The sequence below is a fragment of the Schistocerca gregaria genome, chromosome 3, assembly GCF_023897955.1.
Source record: "Schistocerca gregaria isolate iqSchGreg1 chromosome 3, iqSchGreg1.2, whole genome shotgun sequence".
NCBI classification, from domain to species: Eukaryota; Metazoa; Arthropoda; class Insecta; order Orthoptera; family Acrididae; genus Schistocerca; species Schistocerca gregaria.
In genome coordinates this window covers 497,300,617-497,314,873 of record NC_064922.1, presented here as the reverse complement: position 1 = coordinate 497,314,873, position 14,257 = coordinate 497,300,617, and the positions used below count along the sequence as shown (strand labels likewise).

Genomic DNA, 14,257 nt, shown 5'->3' with positions numbered 1-14,257 from the left:
CAGGTAGAGAATGTAATCGGTCTCAGTAATCTTGCAATTGTATATGATATGGGGACGGATCAGACATACACTCCTGGAAATGGAGAAAAGAACACATTGACACCGGTGTGTCAGACCCACCATACTTGCTCCGGACACTGCGAGAGGGCTGTACAAGCAATGATCACACGCACGGCACAGCGGACACACCAGGAACCGCGGAGTTGGCCGTCGAATGGCGCTAGCTGCGCAGCATTTGTGCACCGCCGCCGTCAGTGTCAGCCAGTTTGCCGTGGCATACGAAGCTCCATCGCAGTCTTTAACACTGGTAGCATGCCGCGACAGCGTGGACGTGAACCGTATGTGCAGTTGACGGACTCTGAGCGAAGGCGTATAGTGGGCATGCAGGAGGCCGGGTGGACGTACCGCCGAATTGCTCAACACGTGGGACGTGAGGTCTCCACAGTACATCGATGTTGTCGCCAGTGGTCGTCGGAAGGTGCACGTGCCCGTCGACCTGGGACCGGACCGCAGCGACGCACGGATGCACGCCAAGACCGTAGGATCCTATGCAGTGCCGTAGGGGACCGCACCGCCACTTCCCAGCAAATTAGGGACACTGTTGCTCCTGGGGTATCGGCGAGGACCATTCGCAACCGTCTCCATGTAGCTGGGCTACGGTCCCGCACACCGTTAGGCCGTCTTCCGCTCACGCCCCAACATCGTGCAGCCCGCCTCCAGTGGTGTCGCGACAGGCGTGAATGGAGGGACGAATGGAGACGTGTCGTCTTCAGTGATGAGAGTCGCTTCTCCCTTAGTGCCAATGATGGTCGTATGCGTGTTTGGCGCCGTGCAGGTGAGCACCACAATCAGGACTGCATACAACCGAGGCACACAGGGCCAACACCCGGCATCATGGTGTGGGGAGCGATCTCCTACACTGGCCGTACACCTCTGGTGATCGTCGAGGGGACACTGAATAGTGCATGGTACATCCAAACCGTCATCGAACCCATCGTTCTACCATTCCTAGACCGGCAAGGGAACTTGCTGTTCCAACAGGACAATGCACGTCCGCATGTATCCCGTGCCACCCAACGTGCTCTAGAAGGTGTAAGTCAACTACCCTGGCCAGCAAGATCTCCGGATCTGTCCCCCATTGAGCATGTTTGGGACTGGATGAAGCGTCGTCTCACGCGGTCTGCACGTCCAGCACGAACGCTGGTCCAACTGAGGCGCCAGGTGGAAATGGCATGGCAAGCCGTTCCACAGGACTACATCCAGCATCTCTACGATCGTCTCCATGGGAGAATAGCAGCTTGCATTGCTGCGAAAGGTGGATATACACTGTACTAGTGCCGACATTGTGCATGCTCTGTTGCCTGTCTCTATGTGCCTGTGGTTCTGTCAGTGTGATCGTGTGATGTATCTGACCCCAGGAATGTGTCAATAAAGTTTCCACTTCCTGGGACAATGAATTCACGGTGTTCTTATTTCAATTTCCAGAAGTGTATGTAAGAAAATTCCTTCACCAGCAGTTGTTAAATCCACTACAAATTAGTGCACGTGGCCCCGGCTTGATGGGGCCATGGCGCGTTTCAGTCATGCTCTGCGTCGTTTCTTGAACCGACAGGTCCAGAAAAGTGGATTGGCAATGGTGATCCTGTAAAATGACCTACTCTTTTTCCTGATTTGATCCCTCTGGACTTCTTTGCTTGATGAGAGACGTGTAACTTTGTTTACAAAAGCCCTGTTGAATCAGAAGAGGATCTGTTAGCCCGGGTAGCAGCATCAGAAGTGTCTATTAAGGACACTAGTTAGACAGAACATGACCCAAAGGGGTAACATCTATTAACAATTCAATGGAGGAATTTTTGAACCTCTAGCGTAACTTTTTTGTGTAAAAAACTGAAACTTGTTTGTATAACTTTTTGTCCTAACAGGAGAACGCAATATAAAAATTGTTTTCATTATTCAATGCAACATCCCAGAATTTATTGGATTAATAGATTTTCGTTCAGAGAAAATTTCTACTACAGGTTTAAAAAATCCTCACACGAAAATATTACAGTAGAGAACAATATTTGTTTCGGTATACGCGTTCACCTCCGCACACCCTGTATGAACGTTGGAATTTAGCCAATATTCCCGTCTACGTAGGACTGAAAGTCATACAAAAAACATTTTTTGCCAGTAACAAATGCTGATATTTGAGTATCTTACGGTGGTGCAGGGTGACAATTATACAACTATATGAAATAAAATCGTCATAACGTCTGAATGGTTTGCGTTAGGACGTTCATACTGCACCGTTGGTCTCAGGGCATGATGAAAATTAATATGCACTGTGTGCGTTGGTTTAGCGATGAAGCCCAATTTGAATTGCATGGTCTCGTCAGTAAGCAAAATTGGGGTATTTGGGGGACTGAGAATCCGCATTAAGCGTTCGAAAATTCTCTACACGCTCAACGGGTGATTGTGTGTTGTGCAATGTCCTGTCAAGAAATAATGGGTGCGATATTCCTTGATGGCATGGTGACTACCGAACGGTACGTGAAGGTTTGTAAGATGATTTCATCCCCATTATCTTGATAAGATTTGGTTCAAGCAAGACGGAGCTCGACCCCATCGAAGCAAGAGAGTGTTTGCTGTCCTGTTGGAGCAGTTTGGGGAGCGCTTTCTGGCTCTGGGTATACCAGAGGCCACTGCACGAGCTTCGATTGGCCGCCATATTTACCGGATCTGAACACTTGAGATTCCTTTTTGTGGGGCTATATTAAAGATGAGGTGTGCAGCAATAGCCGACCGCTGTGGCCTAGCGGTTCTAGGTGCTTCAGTCCGGAACCACGCTGCTGTTACGGTCGCAAGTTCGAATCCTGCCTCGGGAATATGTGTGTGATGTCCTTAGGTTAGTTAGGTTTAAATAGTTCTAAATCTTGGGAACCGATGACCTCAGACGTTAAGTCCCGTAGCGCTTAGCGCTTTTTGAATTTGTACAACAATAACCTCAAAGCCATTGCTGAGCTGAAAAAAGCCATTCAGGAGGTCATCGACAGTACTGATGTTCCAACACTTCAGCAGGCCATCCAGAATATCGCTATTCGTTTGTGCCACATCATCGACAATGATGGCAGGCATATCGAGCGCGTCATAACCCAATTCCGAATATCTGTACTGAGGTTTACTTGTTGAATAAAATGTGTGCACGCCGTAGTTTGTAACTAATTTACGTTTTTTTTCCACATAGTTCAATAACTGTCACCCTGTAAATACGTCATAAAGTTTGCTTCTTCTCTTCCTAACATCGCGAAGTCACCAAAGCACACCCAAGACATGGTTCATGCGCTCCGTGTATTGTAAGGGGACAGCGCCTACTTATCATCACCGATTTCGTCCAAATTTATGGAGTATACAGGGCAGCTCCAGATGGCCAAGCGTTACAAAAAGTAGCATTTTTTGGGGGAGGTCAGCTGAGGCATGAGCCATTTACGTTAACGTAGTTACCAGGCAGCGTTTGGTGCTGTGTAAAGAGTACAGAACGCTAATCCGAGGGTCGTAGGCTCGAGACCCTATGCGGGATTCTTTTCATTTTCAATTTTCACGTTACTTGCACTGCAAATAAATCGAAGTAATGCTCACTGTATTGTGTTTATTAATACTTCGTTAATGTTTCCATAAAGAACACGAAAAGCAAAGACAAAGCAAAATTTGGCATTGCAAATAAATCTCCAGGAAGAGATTGTATTCGTTAACTACAATCCCTCCTCGGAAAGTTATCTGCCGAGTCTCATGGACACTGTAAGTGCAATCCTTCGTTGGAAATTTATTTGTAATCCCAAATTTTCCTTTGCCTTTCTTTTTCATGCCTTTATGAAATTATTAATGAAATATTTATAAATACAATGAACTGAGCATTATTCCGGTTTATTTCTAATGTAAGTAACGTAAGAACTAAAAAAAAATAAAGTTTTCATAAAGGAACTCCACCCCACGACCCTCGGATTACCGTTCTGTACTCCTCCCACTGATGCAGTCGCTGTTTGAAAGCTGCGCTAACATAAATAGCTCTCGTCTCATCTGACTCGCATCAAACTGCAATTACGTTTAAAAGCTTTGCCATCTGAAGGTCCCACTTCCGTCAATTTCATTTCTGGCCGCCGGCCGGAGTGGCCGTGCGGTTCTAGCCGCTGCAGTCTGGAGCCGAGCGACCGCTACGGTCGCAGGTTCGAATCCTGCCTCGGGCATGTATGTGTGTGATGTCCTTAGATTAGTTAGGTTTAAGTAGTTCTAAGTTCTAGGCGACTGATGACCTCAGAAGTTAAGTCGCATAGTGCTCAGAGCCATTTGAACCATTTCTGGCCATGTCCTACATATACCATACATTTGGGTGAAGGCAGTGATGACAAGGAGGCGCGGCTCCTTTGTTAGTGGCACGCCGCATCCTTCTACTCAACGTAATTACACCACTGTCGGGTAAAAAACGGTAATCAGATTTCTGCAATGCTACAGTAGAGAACAGCTTTAATTCGTTAGGTAAGGTGAAAATGTCAATTGCCCACAGAAAATCCAAGATCCGACCACAGGAGGTGAAACATAGTGCTAAGAACCCCCTTTTCCTGTTGTAACATTACAGGACATATTGGGACATATTGAAGTATTCTATACTGTAGGCTTTTAGGGGATGTCGATACAGATACGCAAAATGTAAAGGGAAACTTTGGTGATGTTTAAATATTGTACTGTGTCAATATTAGGACATTTTGCACAGAAAGAACAAAAATAGAATTAATGTAAATATATATTAGTGTTAGTAACCTATTTTCATTCAATTTTGTATTTATATTTCATTTTGTAAAAGAAAGACTCACTGTTTGCTGTAGCTCTGATTAATTGTATAAATTATCAGTTTTGAGCTAAATTATTTCGTATAATATGGACAAGATACTTTTAAAAACTCACCAGCTAAAGAGAAAGTCTGTAAATGAATGTTTAATGCACATTTCTGGAACTTTCTATGGAGAAATTCTATATTATGATCGCAAAAATACGAAAACTTGTGAAAACTGTTTCATAACCTAATTTCGAAAGACGATTTGTATCAAGAAATATTGCTAAAAAGATTTATTTACGTTTTGAAACACGATTTAAATCATTTTACATATAAATAGTTGTTCTAAATCACTCAAGAAATATCCAGAATCAAATGTCAAAATATTTCTGGAAACATCGGTACAAATCTGGTGAAGGTTATCCAGAAGCTGGTAGAAAAATGTTATAAAATCTATTTGGAAATTATGCTTGTAAGAATTTATATGTACTGATCCTTTTACTTACTTTAATCTGTACTAAAATTCTGTAATGTCTAATTTAGTTTTAAGTCGTGAATTGCTATCGTATTGTAAACAAAACATTGTCAAAGACTCTCATTGTTTGGAAAGATATTAATACACCTAGGAGTTGTCAGTAGCCAGTTCGAATGTGCAGTGCGGTTAGCTCGGAGAGTCAGTTGTTGAGTCTGTGAAGTCTGTCAGTTCTGTTTGTAAATAAACGTCTGTAATGAAGAATTACTTGTTGTCGTCAATATGAACTCAAGACCTTTTGCACGAAGCAGACACCTCCTAATGCAACGTTTTAATTTGCTGTTGAGGAGCTGAAATGTTATAATTTGGTGCAGAAAGTCCTGGGACGTTATAATTTGGTTGAGGAAGCTGGGATGTTATACTGTCCAACAGGCTCTTGAAAAACTCGCCAAAGAAATAAGTTCACAGTTAACAGTCCCAAAGTGGGAAATCTTTTTCCTCGGAAATAACACGGTTTATGCTCATTTTAGTAAAATTTACCTGTACCTGTTTTTCGACCAGCGCCCCTTTCAGACAATACAAAACTTTCGCCGAATAATAAATAACACCAGCTTGAACTAAATCATCTATGAATCTATGAAAATCACAACTGACGATAAATTATTTTTTAGTTTATTAGCTTTCGGAAAGAGCCCATACAGCCATCTCAACACTTGAAAATTTGGATGACAGATTACAATTTGTTTTGACAATTCAAAGTAGACATCAGCTTAAGTCGTACTCCGGTACGAAGTTACAAAGGCTTTACAAAGGACACGATTAACTGTTAGAAACAGTTGTTGCCTTAAAACAAAGCGTGCCTATACCAAAATGATGTAGTCATTTTACGAAACTCGAAAGTACCCATAAAAATTGAACGTCCATGTCCGATGGATCTGCCTTTCACTCCATGAAGGACTTTGACCGACTCCCTGATTACGAAAATTCAGAACAACATTTAGGCTTTTGAGCCAATCAACATTTTAACTGCAAAATGTTTGGCTTGTTTCTTGCGCATAGATATTAACATTGGTTCAGGCTCCTACACATTAATAACCAACCTCTACGCATTGCGCGTCTAGAAGAATCATCTGTAATCTATTTCTGCAAGCTAGGGCAAGAAAAGTTTCTATCACTTCACGATAAACCCACAGAATATACCATAAAGTGATAGCTTCAGCGAGCTCAACATAGTACTTACGTTTTGGGAGACACCTTCCTAACCTTCCAGTATTACTGCTAAGAGAATTATCGCAGTACTCATGCAGTTTAGAATTTCTAAATACCTCAGTGGATGCATTGGCTTTTCGCAAAGACGATAATTGTCTCGCATCCTGTACTTAAAACACGTAGAAGCAGCATTACACTGAAATCCGGATTTTATGAAGGATAACTTCTCCAACACCTTGTCCCTACAAACTTTGATATTTTACTCCGTTACTGCACATTTGGTCTCAGGCTACTGACGCGGTCGAGCTTACCGTGTTCCGTTGAACGCTAAGATATAATTTCTTTGTGGTTGAATCTTCATTCAAAGTAGACATAGAGTCAGTGAGCGATGAAATACCACTGCAACATATTGACTTGTCAGTACGTCTTACTGGCAGAAAATTACCTGTATTTTATTTACATTTTAATGTGGGGAGGAATACTGCTGAGGTTCCAACGAGCATATTCGAAACAAATAAGCAGCCTCATTACTCGTTTAGTCAGTAAAATATTTTTCGATACAAATAGTAAGATTTTTGTATATCTTTATTGCCTTATAATGAATTCGTAAGACAATCTTGGTGCAAAACAGGAAAGTATATCTTATACAACAGATGGATCCATAGCCGTAGTTAAGGACGACACAATTATAAAACCAGATGTGGAGGTGTCAGCCTCTTCCACCTAGCTACCCAGGCCACACGTCGGAATCCTCTAAATGAGGAATTATCGCATTACTCGCAAAAATCAAGCAGAGAAACGCACTAATCTTTTGATGACTGCCAATGCGGGGAAAAAGGTTAAGAATAAAATACTGGGAAGATTTTAAAAATCTTAATCTTGGAATCTTAGAGGAATAAATACTAAAGAAAAACAACAAATGAGTCTCATTGCAAAAATTGATATAACTGTAATATCACAAACAAAGGAGAAATTCCAAGGCTCTAAAGAAGTTAATGATTATATTATGATATACAGTGGAGTAACTAGAACTCGACAGGCAAGAGATGGAGTTGCAAAAGTACCCACAGAAAATGACTGCAATCATACACGTTCATAAATAAAAGACTGACACATATCAAGTTAAAGATATTGAGAAAGGTGGTGAATATAATTGGTGTATATGAACCAGAGGAGGGCAAAACCACGGAATCACATGCAACCTACCAGTGCGTACGGACAAAGGTTAACGGAATACCAGAAGCAGATTACTTAATAACTGCTGGGGATTTCAATGCAAGGACAAGAAAGTCTATCATTAAAGGAGATATTCTGAGAGATTTTCTACCTTCAACCACTTAAGAATAGCAAAGAGCTTTCACCCACATAAAGATACTCATAAATTTACATGGAGCGCTGAGGGTGCTAGATCTACAATAGAATATATTATTACAAATAAAATGTTATTTTATTAATTGAAGACACCAGAGTCTACACAGAGTTCGATGTTTGTACTGACCATTTTCTGGTAATATGAAAACTAAGAATTCCATTGTATAGCAATAAAAGTATCAACAAAAAACAGATACAACAAGAAATTTAAAGGATGTATTTGCTACAAGATTCAGACATTAGATGGTCATACGAAAAGTTTTAGATGAAATAGTAAACGACGTGTAAGGGAACAGAAAATTAATGAAAAATGGAAAGAAATAGTACGAATAATACGATCAACCGTTGATGAAGCTTTAGACAAAAGAATGAAATAAGAAAAGTACTAGGTGACTTTCTGCCTGCAGCAAAGAACTACCAGACATAGTAAAATTTAAGAAACAAGCCTACCTAAGATTCCTGCAACCAAGGAAACAAGAATATTATAGGGAGTTTAAATGACACACAGTAGTGGGCAGAAGACAGACAAGAAAAATAAAACAGTTAAGCTGGGAAAAATTTTCTGAGTGAAGTAGAGCAGGATTTACGTGGGCAACAAACTGAAGGCTATAAGATGCTTAAATAACAAAATAAAGATGAAAGAGACATGATTCATATTAACCGCATTTCAGAAAATAAGTGACTGGGTTACTTCTAGTGTTTATGAGCAACTGATTAAGAAAAATGTGAAAACTGCAGTTAGTGACAAGCATATTGATGGTATATCAGTGGAAGAACTAAGGGTTTCGTTAAAGGCATCGAAAAATAATGTGAAATTATTTAAATATGTTTTGGAATCATTATCCCTAAAGCTATAGATAGTTGTTGAAAATAAAGTAACATTCCACGTGATTAACAAACGGAAGCTTTTATCCCAGTATTTAAAAAAGGAGACTGTAGGATGTATGACAGTTATAGAGGTATTAGTATTTTGAACTCTGGCGAAAGTAATAACAAATAGGCTAAAGACACTTTCGGAAACGTTGGAAAACACCGAGAATACAACCATCCCAAATATGTAGCCTTTATCTACTATGGGAAAGCCTTTTTTAAAGCTGACAGAGTTACATTTTATGAAATTTTGGAGAAGAACGGTGTGCCTCAGCATCTAATAAGTGCAAGTCGAAGTGTGCACGTATAAAATGAAATCAAAGTGCAAGAAGGTAATCCGCTTTCGAGAACTGCAACTAAAGGAATGAGTTTTTCCTTGTCAAACTAGTACATCATTACCAGCGCAGTAATAAAGTTATAAATACACTTCTATTTGCAGATGATCATGTAACCTCAGTGGACTCTGAAGACAAATTTCAGAGAACTATTTGGTCCTTGCACAAGGTAGTAAATGATTATAATGTGACAATGTCTAAAAGATAAAACAAAGGTAAAAAAGGGCATAAGTAGTAATTACAATGAACTGCTTGAACAAGAAAGTACTTTCAGATGTCACGGACGTGGGCTATCTATTACACATCCAACGATCAAGAATTCAATTTATAAAAATTTCAACTAATAATAAATACGATGTACCACACTCTTCTAAAAAAAAAGAGTACCAAAGAGACAGTACTAAACTGTAGGGTTGCGTAATTTCTGGTTCATCCTGTAACACTAATAGGTCTAATGTATGAATCAGAGATTTGGACTCTTACCGCTAGTTAGCGGAGGAGGAATGAAGCAGCAGAAATGAGACTCCTAAGACAACTAGCTGCTTTGAAACACTGGGTGTCAAAAGCATACTTCATAAAATATAGGAATACAGAAAAAATCTGAAAAACCCATTCAAAGGACGTCAGGTGAAAGAGTACCTAAATTAGAGTTCAGACGGACTCCTCAAGGGAGAAGAAAAGTTGGGCGTTCTGAGAAGAGATGGAAGGATCAGCTGCAGTCTACTTGAAATTGGAACATGCAAGTGTGCCTAAACCAGAACTGTATATGATAATAACACAGTATCATTGTGGTTGATTACGGAAATTATATTAAAACATGTGGTATAACACAGTTGCGGAATACCAATATTGCCCATATAGCATCGATTTTTCCCATTGATTTAGTAAATGAAAATCATACATAGTTGTCTTTTGCGGTGAAGAGGACGGTCATGAACTCCAGTGAGACGAAGTAACATTAATAATCCAGATATAAAAGTACAATTCCTTCGGTGTCCGGTGTTACACGTGTACAGCTAACCGGCAAATAAACTTTACTTTGAATGCTGAAAATTACTGATGTCTCGAAATAATATTGGTGTTAGAAGTTATGGTCTCTTTCGGGACTCTTTTGAATTGACGTTATTAGAAATCTTGTAGTTCATTACCGGACTGACTCACCTCTAGAGATTTTGGACAACTAAAGCACAATCAATTTATCTGCGACGCTATACTGTCGTATTTTTCATTACTCTAGATGATGGATTTTAATTAAGTACTCATTTAATTACCTGAAAAAGGTCAAAACTTACGTTAGATGATGATGCTCACCTGAGGAGGAAGTTGCGTCTTGGTCGATTGTCACACATGCAGGCTACCAGTATTACTTTACAATATGCAGAATGATTAAAACGTGTTAATTCATTATATTGCAGCACTTGACACTTACCCAACTCAGCAGATGTGACGCCAGTCATGATAGGAACTTGGAGGAATTGGCCATCGATGAGCCTCTGGATTGCTGACTCAGAGATGAAGGCACCCTCCAAGTCTGGCTCGGTGTGAGGATACCACAGACTGTACGAAAACAACTGTTTTTCCTGAAAACAGAGACAGCAGCAACGATAGTACATTGTGGTCAGTTACGTAGAACCAAACAAGGTCTGTAATTGGCTATGCAATAAACTGAAATGTTGCTGAGTTGTATATCATACTCATAATTTGGCAGTATATTTCAACACAACGATTATTAATCTTCTGAAATTAAAAAATTACTGATCTGCATTTACACCAATCAACTGACTGATCTGCGTTATTTCCGTTACACTAGTAAATACTGCAGAAGAGTATTGTTAAAATTTGCGTCTATCTCCTTTATAGATAACTTCACGTATCACTGCCCTCTTATTTACGGCTGTTACCTGCGGAGGTTCGAGTCCTCCCTCGGGCATGGGTGTGTGTGATTGTCCTTAGGATAATTTAGGTTAAGTAGTGTGTAAGCTTAGGGACTGATGACCTTAGCGGTTAGGTCCCATAAGATTTCACACATTCATTTTTATTTAAAAAAGAATACTCCTCTGGCACTCAGGAATTGGAAGATACAAATGTGCGCAAGTTGTCTACACTAACTGAACGATACCAAACATAATTATATTACATATAATATTTGTACTATTAGCACTATGTTATATGCCATGCCATTTCTTTGGGGTTAAGAAGCCAGAAGGCTTAGATGTGCATAAGATGTTTATACTGAATGAACTACGAAGGCAAGGTGGTAAGCTCTCGGCATAACAATGAAAGCGTGTGCCTTTTCTTGCTTGAAAATGCCCTTATTTTTCTAAGTCGTCTGATTTACGGCTAATGTGCTTCGATTAACGGTTCTTCAATTAGTGTTTTCCATTCCTGCAGTGAAATTGTGGGAGGTCTGCAAAACACCCATCTTTGACTGGCAGTGCCTCTTTATTGTACTCGGAATGTTTTCCATCCGCACATTTCTTTGGATAAGGTATCAGAACAACGTCAGAGGGTACCAAGTGGCGGACAGGGAGGGTTTTACAAGGAGTCTCTACTGCACATTTCTTGGTTTTGTCATTAGTTATGCTCATTTAAGTAAGGCGCATTGATCTGATGAGTTATGTTTTTTATTTTGCAATTATTAACTCTTCTCACGTATTTTTTCATATAATTCGTCCAAATGACTTGCGTAGTGTTCCCAAGTTATTGTTTTACACTTTATAAATTAATCAATGATAAAAATTTGTTTTGCATCCCAGAAAACTCGTAGTTTTTCTGATGCAACAACACCAGCTCACCCACCGCTGTAATTGTTATTTTGTTTTTGGTTATCGTGGGAAGACTCACGTTTCAGCCATAGCAATTGAGCACGGCAAAAAAGCAATCATACTTTTAAAACTGTCAAAACAAAAACATTTATGAAAAATTAATTATCCCTCATACTTTTCGTCAGCTTTCAACAAATCGATATCTATATTGCCCTAAGCTATGGAATAATTCTTTTTCCTTGTAAAATGTACACCATTCTTCTTTCTGTTCCAAGATATGGATTCAACGATTTCATATAATTTTTGTCGTTGATAATCAAATATCACATTGTATACATACTCGATGTTTACAACCGTTGTTTCAGTTTTCAGACGTACCTCTCGCGAATATTTTTAGAGAGAAACATAGCCGCGTCTGAACCAAGTTCCTGGTTTGAAAAATGATTAACAGAACAATAAAAAATGGTTTCACTGAGATCCATTTTGTTCATTTGAACGAAGGGTACACAGCGAAAATACTTTAAAAAGACAAGTTAATTATTACGCTGACGTTCTTATCTGTTCCCTTATGCTTTTGCTCATAATACAGCATCATTTAAAATACCACTGACTTTTGTGTCAGGGCGAGGCGATAATGTTTTTCACATTGACACATTATGTTGAACTACGCAGAAGGCGGAAGGAGTATAAGAGGGCCTACACATGGGAGATGAACTTGAAAGAAATGTAATAGAAGTGGAAGAGCACACATATGGAGATGAGATGGGAGACCGTGTAACGCGAGAAGAATTTGACAGAGCACTGAAAGCCGTAAGTGGATACAAGGCCTCTGGAGTAAGCGACATTCCGTCAGAACTACCGATAGCCAGGCATCACAGAAATATTCAATCTGGTGTGCAAGATGTATGAGGCAGATAAATTTCCCTAGATTTCAAGAACAATTCTGTACTTCCAATTCCAAAAAAATCGGTTCTGACGAGTGTGAATATTACCGAACTATCAGTCTAATAAATTGTGATTAAGAAATACTAACATAAATTCTTTACATAAGAATGGAAAAACTGGTTGAAGACGTACTCAGGAAGGATCGGTTTGGATTCTGCAGAAATGTAGGTACACGCGAGGCAGTACTAACCCTACGGCTTCTCTTAGGAAATAGGTAAAGGAAAAACAAACCTACGTTTATAGCACATGCAGACTTAGAGAAAGCTTTTGACAGTGTTCGCTGGAATACTGTCTTTGAAATTCTGAAGATAGCAGAGGTAAAATACAGGCAGCGCAAGGGTATTTACAACTTGTACAGAAACCAGAGAGCAGTTATAAGAGACGAGGGGCATGATAGGGAAGCAGTGGTTGAGAAAAGAGTGAGACAGGTTTGTAGTCTATTCCGAATGTTATTCAACGTGTACATTGAGCAAACAGCAAAGGAAACCACAGAAAAAATTGGAGCATAGATTTTAAAGGTTCAGAGAGAAGAAATAAAAGCTATAAGGTATGTAGATGACGTGGTAATTCTGTCAGAGAAAACAAAGGGACTTGGAAATGCAGTTGAACGGAATGGACAGTGTCTTGAAAGGAGGATGTAAGATGAACATCTACAAAAGCAAAACAAGGTTAATGAAATGTAGTCGAATTAAATCAGGTGAAGCTGAGGGAATTAGATTAGGAAACGAGACACTTAAAGTAGTAGATGAGTTTTGCTATTTGGACAGCAAAATAACTGACGGTGGCCGAGATAGGGAGGACACAAATTATAGATTGGCAGTGGTAAGACAAGAATTTATGAAGAAGAAAAAAATGTTTATATTGGTTATAGATTTGAGTGTTAGAAAGTCCTTTCTGAAGACATTTGTCTGAAGTGTAGCCATGCGTGGAAGTGAAACAGTTTAGACAAGAAGTGAATATAGGCTTTCTGAAGGTATTTGTCTGGAGCGTAGCCATGTGTGGAAGTGAAAGAGCGTAGACAAAAAGATAATATAGGCTTCAGAAACGTGATGCTGTGGAAAAATGTTGAAGATTACATTGGTAGATCACGTGAATAATGTGGACCTACTGAAGAGAATTTGGGCGACAGGAAATTTGTGCCACACCCTGACTAAAAGCAGGGGTTAATAGTTAGAACACTCTCCTAGACAACAAGGGATCGTCAATTTAGTATTGGCGGGAAGTGTGAGGTGAAAATCGTTGAAGGAGCCCAAGAGACGAATACAGTAAACAGATTCAGAAGGGTGTAGGTTTAAATTGTTATTCGGAGATGAAGTGACTTGCACAAGATAGATTAGTGTGGAGAATGCATGAAACCAATCTTCGCACTGAACTACCAATGCAAATTGTATCATTAACATCGTATAATATGTTTCTATTGAACGATAGTGTTAATGGTTTAACCTGTTCTGTTCTTACTTGTCTTTATATTTGGTTTATGGAT

General features: G+C 39.7%; 1 protein-coding gene across 1 annotated transcript in view; it reads right to left on the bottom strand.

Moving 5' to 3' along the window:
• Nucleotides 1-14,257, bottom strand: part of LOC126354067 (juvenile hormone esterase-like) — a 113,332-nt gene that overhangs the window by 39,462 nt on the left and 59,613 nt on the right. The window contains exon 6 of the mRNA XM_050003441.1: nucleotides 10,494-10,644. Within this exon, the coding sequence (XP_049859398.1) occupies nucleotides 10,494-10,644 (151 nt within the window). The remainder of the gene's footprint in view (nucleotides 1-10,493; nucleotides 10,645-14,257) is intronic.